The sequence below is a fragment of the Oryx dammah genome, unplaced genomic scaffold (assembly GCF_014754425.2).
Source record: "Oryx dammah isolate SB20612 unplaced genomic scaffold, SCBI_Odam_1.1 HiC_scaffold_11, whole genome shotgun sequence".
NCBI classification, from domain to species: Eukaryota; Metazoa; Chordata; class Mammalia; order Artiodactyla; family Bovidae; genus Oryx; species Oryx dammah.
Window position 1 is genome coordinate 21,673,334 of NW_024070195.1, and position 6,808 is coordinate 21,680,141.

Below are 6,808 nucleotides of genomic sequence, written 5' to 3' on the forward strand. Positions count from 1 at the left end.
CAAGCGGAAGTCGTGCGTTGGACCAAGCGGAAGTCGTGCGTTGGACCGTTGCTAGTGCGCCTGCGTGGGCGAAAATTGCCGGCCAGTCGGGATCCCTGTTGTAACCACCACTGTGAAAGACCGGCCCATGGCGCAAGTGTCCCAGTCCAGCTATCCAGAGGACGCCCCAGGCTCTGGGAGACAGCGACGCAGCTCGTCCGAGAGCCCGCCATCCGCGCAGGCCAGACACTCCGCTTGGGTCAGCCGTACTCACTCCCGCGACCGCGAAGGCCTGAGGCCTTCGTGGAGTGGGTCGAGTGTTGGAGCTTCTAACCCCTATAGCCGCAGTCTAAAAGGGTCTCGAGAGCGGCCCCCCGGGCTCCGCAACTACGACTTTTCATCCTCTTCTTTCTCCTGTGGAGGGTACCCTTACCATCAACACCACTATGTGGGCGACAGGCGGTGGGCGGAGGACTGTGAGAAAGAGAAGGAGAAGAGCTATCGCCAGAGGCGGCTGAAAGAGAGAGAAAGGATTGGGGAGTTGGGAGCTCCTGAGGTATGGGGGCTGTCTCCAAAGTTTCCTGAGCCAGATTCTGATGAACACACCCCGGTTGAGGATGAAGAGGTAAAGACCAAGAAGAGCAGCAGTTCAGATACCAGCTCCGAAGAAAAAAGGAAAAAGGCCAGTCGTTCAAAAAATAAAAAGAAAAGAAAGAAAAAGTCCAAAAGAAAACATAGGACATATTCTGATAACAGTGACAGTGATTCGGACTCCGACACCAATTCCAGCTCTGATGATAAAAAGAGAGCAAAAAAAGTCAAGAAGAAAAAGAAACGCAGAGCTAAAAAGCCCAAGAAAAAGACTAAGAAGACTAAAAAAGAATCCAGTGACTCAAGCTATAAGGATTCAGAAGGGGAGTTGCCAGAAGACATCTGGATTGAGCAGTCAAAGATTGCAGAGAACATGGATCTAATAGGTCCAGAGGCACCTATTATACACACCTCTCAAGATGAGAAGCGTTTGAACTATGGCCATGCTCTGCTTCCAGGTGAAGGTGCAGCTATGGCTGAGTATGTAAAAGCTGGAAAGCGTATCCCACGAAGAGGTGAAATTGGGTTGACAAGTGAAGAGATTGCTTCTTTTGAATGCTCAGGTTATGTTATGAGTGGTAGCAGGCATCGCAGAATGGAGGCTGTGCGCCTGCGTAAAGAGAATCAGATCTATAGTGCTGATGAGAAGAGAGCCCTTGCATCCTTTAACCAAGAAGAGAGACGGAAGAGAGAGAATAAAATCCTAGCTAGTTTCCGAGAGATGGTGTACCGAAAAACAAAAGGAAAAGATGATAAATAGACTGTTGTTCCATAGCAGGACTTTCAACAACTTTATATGACCAAAATTAAAAGGCTTTATGGTGCTACTGTACAAACTGTAAGTTCCTTAAGAAAAAGCTGCTTTTTGATATTTCTTTAGCAATATATTTTGTTAATTTTAACTGTAAAAGTAATATATATACGTGTTTTTAAAAATATTCAAACACTATAGGAGGAGAGTCAGTAAAATGTGAGTCTTCTACCCCCATCCCTAATCCTTCCCTCCTAAGAAATCTCTTTTTGGCATTTTCTTTATCTATCCATGAATCCTGTTTATGTAAAAGCATGTTTATTGCAGGATAAAAGTTGGAGCTATTAACCTAAAGGGTTGTTGTTGTTTTCCCTGTTGCTTCCTCATGGAGCCATTCGTTTACCCAAGGAAAACCAGGAGAACCCCAGAAAGAACAAAGGATTCAATTGAGTGTATACTTCTGGTTTGCATTTAACAGAGTTAAAAGTTAGTTTTATTGGCTTATTTTCCTCTTCTAGCTTGTTTGCCTTAAATAATAGGCTGCCAAAGCTCCTGCATTTGGTTATGTATTTCCTGGTCCACCTATGAAGAGAGAAGGAAAATTTTTGTCTTGGCATTCCAAATAAGACTACTGAGATTCAGCCTAATTAGATTAGCTTAGGTCACATGCTTCCCCCAAACCTCCCCTCCTGCCTTCCCCGCACCCCCCGCCACCCCCTGCTTCCGGATATATCATTGCCCCAGAAATAGAATGACTTACTCCTGATCTGCCGAGTTGCTCACCTTATGGGCTATGTGGGCAAGGAATGGATACCTGAGTATGCATATTAGAGTAATGTTAGGAAGGCAGGGGTAGGTAACCAACAGGTGCCCACTACAGTGCTGAATGACTTTAAATATATATATAGAGAGAGTACATGCACTGAAAGCCAATATTATCGTGAAAAACTTGGCTATGACTATCAGAAGCCAAGGACCTGATTGAAAGAGTCCTAGGGTTTACCCATAAAAATAGACATTAAAAAGATAACAATCCAGAGTTCTTGGGTATTCCAATGAGTAGATTAGGTGCCAGCTAGATGAGGAGAAAGAGCAAAAGGAGGAGGTATAAAGAAATGGTTGGTAGAGCTCATGAAAAGATCAGATCAGGAAGGACCATGTGAACAAGAGAGTTAACGTGGAGAGACTGGCTAGCACCAGTGCTGGGAAGACATTTACAGTGAGCTCCACTTGTGGTCTATGATAAGACCTTATTGTCTGACCAAACTCAGACTTCAGTACAAATGAAAACTATCTAATTTGGATAAGCCCCTTTTCAAGCCTCAAGACCCTGGAAAGCCCACAGAGCTGAAAGTCAAAAGATGTGGCTCTAGAATCTGGCAGGGCAGAGTTGATGTAGAGAGGCACTTTTACTCCAGTATGTAAACTGACAGACGCTGGATCACATTAGCTTGAGATTTTCCCAGAGAGAGTTGAGTGAAATATATATAGGTATATATATTTCCATTTATACCACACTATACAGAAGAATCTACATAGCTTGGAGATGTTTTATATCAATGCATATAAATATCTTTTTAATGACTTTATAGTATTCTAATGTATGGATGAACCATATTATATCTGATGTTTAAGATTTTTTTTGTATTTTGCTATTATACAATACTTGTAGTGAAAATCTTTGTAGATGTATGAGTGTTATCATCTATAGCATGCTCGTCTAAAAATAGAATTAATTATTGGGTGAAAAAGAACTTTGTGTCATCTAAAAATGGCCATCTAGAAGTGCAATTATTGAATCAAAGGGAAGGTATTTACTAATACAAGTGCTTTCCATGTACTAGGCAACATAGCAGATATTAGGGATAAACCAAAAAGCAAATTAGGCTTGATACCTGCCATCATAGAATTTTACATGCTAACTTGGGGAGACAAACTTTAAATAGTTAACAGACAAATAATTATAAATTGTAGTATGCTGTGAAGAAAAGAAGGGGCTAGAGCCAGAAATGGTGGACGTTTTTGATAGAGTGGTCAAAGTCTAAGAATATTACATTTAACCTCAAAGTGCTTTTAATAGCCATTGTAACATTGCTTTCCAAAGAGGATGCACTGGTTTACACACTCACCTGCCAATATTGTATTTCTAAACCTTTTGAATCTGAATCTTTGCCAATCTGATAGGTGAAAATGGCATTTCATTTTTATTTAAGAGTATGGTTGAGTATGTATAATAATTGTAGTTCTTTTGTGTGTGTGAATTATCCACATTATATATTTGTGTATCTTCCTACTGAGTTTCTGATATTTTTCTTATTGATCATAAGAACTCTTCAAATAATAAAGCAGTTCTTTATTACAGAACTTGAAGATACTTTCCCCTTATTTGACTTTTGAATTGCTATTTTGGGAAACACTTAATCATGTTCCCTTTAAGCCCTAAAGGCTCTGGTAGCCATTCAGTGAATTGTCTTTCTCACCTGAGGAAAAGATGCAGCTCAGAAACTGTGGCTCCTAAGTAAATCAAGGTAAGATTGGTGGACTTCTGTCTCTCTTTTGGCTGCACCAAGCTGTATACAGGATCTTATTTCCCTCTGCACTGGAAGCCTGGTGTCCTGACTCCTGGATCCCTTGGGAATTCCTCGTCTCTTTGCTCTTAACCTAATAAATTCAGCTGCATTTTTATGAAGATACTTATGAAGTTTCGCTATCAAGCATGAGGGAGGTTTTTTGGTTTGAGATGTGTGTATGTGTGTTTTTCCATATAAAGGAAATATCCATCTATTCCTATTTTATTAGGAGTTTCCCCATTTATTCAGAAATGTTTTCTGAATTTTATTACTTTTTAGCATTTGTAGTTATTAGTCTATTAATATGCTGGATTTAAAGTTATCGATTTCCTAGAATTAAACTATGAGTTAGGTTTATTAGATTTATTTGGAAGTTTTTGATTGTTTGGAACAATGATTGACTACAGATTTTTCTGTCATAATTCAAAGTAATGAATGAGTATGGGTGGAAGCAGAGAGAACAGTGGAAAGAATCATTACAAAAAGATACTTGTGTATCATGGCTGTAATGCAATAGTTCCTCTACTGATCATATAGAAAAGGAAGCTTTTATTTTAAACATCGTGGACCTGGACCTGATGGAAACATATAGATGACCATTTTGTTTACAGAAATGAGGATAATCTTAGAAAATGAAAATCTCAAGTTCAAAAATTGATTTGTGTTATTAGTGAAATGTAGCTCTGTCTTGGTAAAAATGGTATTTTGATTTATTCTCACTTTATCTACCTGTACCGCTTCCAAAAAATACAATCTACTTAAAAATGCACACCTTGAATTCTTGTTAAAAAGCTCTTCTTTGTCTAGCTTCATTGTGTTTTTATTTTCATGGGATATCCAATGCAATGACAGTAATCTCAGCCTTGATAATATGAGTGATATTTAAGCCAACCATGGTAGGGAGTTTGAAAGTAATAATAAATGAATTAGGATATATTTGCTTCCTTTTAAAATCGAAATTTATGTTTACCTCTTGTATAATTTTTTTGAGGGAAATCTCTTGAAAAAATGAGATATGTATTTTCCCTGCAGGACAGAATTATTAACTTTTAATTAGTAAAATATTTGCATTGATTGGATTTGTTAGCCTAAGGAAAAGTTTTAAAATATATACATTTTACTTTAACTTTTTTTTAAGTTAAACTTTTAAAAGGTATTTTTAAGTTTTTGACACACAAGGGGAAAAAGAACTCTCCTGATAATGGAATTTTTTTTCTGTTATGGTCATTTCAGGCTTGAAACAATATGAATTGTGTGATAAAACAATGGTTAGTAAGATACTGGTTTCAAAACTACCAACTGATTAAACCGGTTTGTTCAGATTTTTTAGAGTTTATTTTGTTCACAGATAATAAAAATACAGTTTGTGATGATGTGGGCAAGAGAGGGAATACTTCTGTTTTCTTTGGCAGAATTTATTTTGGTAGTGACACCACCCTACCCCCACCCCTACCCTTCACATACTTCGCAGAAAATAATGCTTGATTGTTCTCTCCCTTGGTAATAGACTGTAATTGAGGAGGACCCTATGGGATCTTCCTGGTACAAACACCTCCCTTCTATCCTCTGCTGTAGCTCCTCTCTGATGTACATAGATAATATCTGATGCACTCTCCTGAGTTGTTTTACAGATGCTAACATTACCACCAAATGAAAGAAATGAAATACTTGATGATCATGCCTCTAGACCTACAGGCCCAAAGTACCAATAAGGTGACTCAGACTGCCTTATTTGCCTGGGTAAAGAATCTGCCTGCAATGCAGGAGGCCAGGTTTGGATCCCTGGATCAGTTAGATTCCCTGGAGAAGGGTATGGCTACCCACTCCAGTTATCCTTGCCTGGAAATTTTCATGGACAGAGGAGCCTGGCAGGCTACAGTCCATAGGGTTGCAAAGACTCAGACACAACTGAACAACTAATACTTCACTAAGTAGTAGTAATGTTAACCTCTCTGTTACCTCAACACCAACCAGTCAGAGAACTGTGCAAGAGCTGATCAGGTTCCTGACAACCCCGCCTCCCTCACCTGACTTTTAAAAAATGCTTTGGTGAAACCCTTTGAGGAGTTGGGGTATTTTTGAGGACACACCAAGAGTTTGCCTTGCTTGGTCCTGCAATAAACCTCTCTGCTCTAAAACGCCCACATTTGGTTTCTTTGGCCTACTGCATCCAGCACACAACCCTGCATTTGGTAACATTCCTTAAATTTTTGTTACCTTAAACCTGGCAAATATACATTCATTGTATATTTGCATATGTACATATATACATGTTCAACTTAACACTTTTACATTTATTTTTGCCACTGTATTTGATAACTTTTTTAATTGGGGAGAATAGTAAAATATGTCCGTGTCTTAATTATGTGAGTGAGCAAAGTGGAATACCGGCTGTGATAACACTAAAGTGAGCTGGCCTGTTTCCGTGCCTGTGTATGTGTGCTCAGTCACGTCCAACTCTTTGCAACCCCATGGACTAAGGCCCACCAGGTTCCTCTGTCCATAGGATTTCCCAGGCAAGAATACTGGAGTGGGTTGCCATTTCCTACTCCAGAGGATCTTCCCAACTTAAGGATCAAAGTTGTGTCTCTAAAGTCTCCTGCATTAGCAGGGTGATTACCGCTAAGGTTGGTAGTCCATGGGGTCGCAAAGAGTTGGACAGGACTAAGCGACTGAACTGAACTGAGGGCAACCTGGAAAGCCCCCAAACACGCAAGCTTTCACGAATTTGCGTGTCATCTACATAAATGAAATAAATTTCGGGTTAAAAACTTAAGAAACCTAAAAACACACCTGGACGCCCCTCCCAGCTTTGGGGTACCCCTCCCAGCCTCTGGACTCCGAGACCGCTCAACCAACTACTAGCCTGAATTTGGCCGCTACGTAGGAGCGCCATCGAGCCGTAGTCCTCCAGCAT

At 39.9% G+C, this 6,808-nt stretch overlaps 1 protein-coding gene across 1 annotated transcript; it reads left to right on the forward strand.

Moving 5' to 3' along the window:
* The first annotated feature begins 34 nt into the window (after positions 1 to 34).
* Positions 35 to 2,218, forward strand: NKAPL (NFKB activating protein like). Its single transcript, XM_040249999.1, has one exon. The coding sequence runs from the start codon at positions 128 to 130 to the stop codon at positions 1,328 to 1,330; it is 1,203 nt and encodes a 400-aa protein (XP_040105933.1). The 5' UTR covers positions 35 to 127; the 3' UTR covers positions 1,331 to 2,218.
* The last annotated feature ends 4,590 nt before the right edge of the window (positions 2,219 to 6,808 follow it).

Excerpts from the sequence above, each read along its gene's own strand:
- NKAPL (XM_040249999.1), top strand. The coding sequence starts at position 128 with ATGGCGCAAGTGTCCCAGTCCAGCTATCCAGAGGACGCCCCAGGCTCT.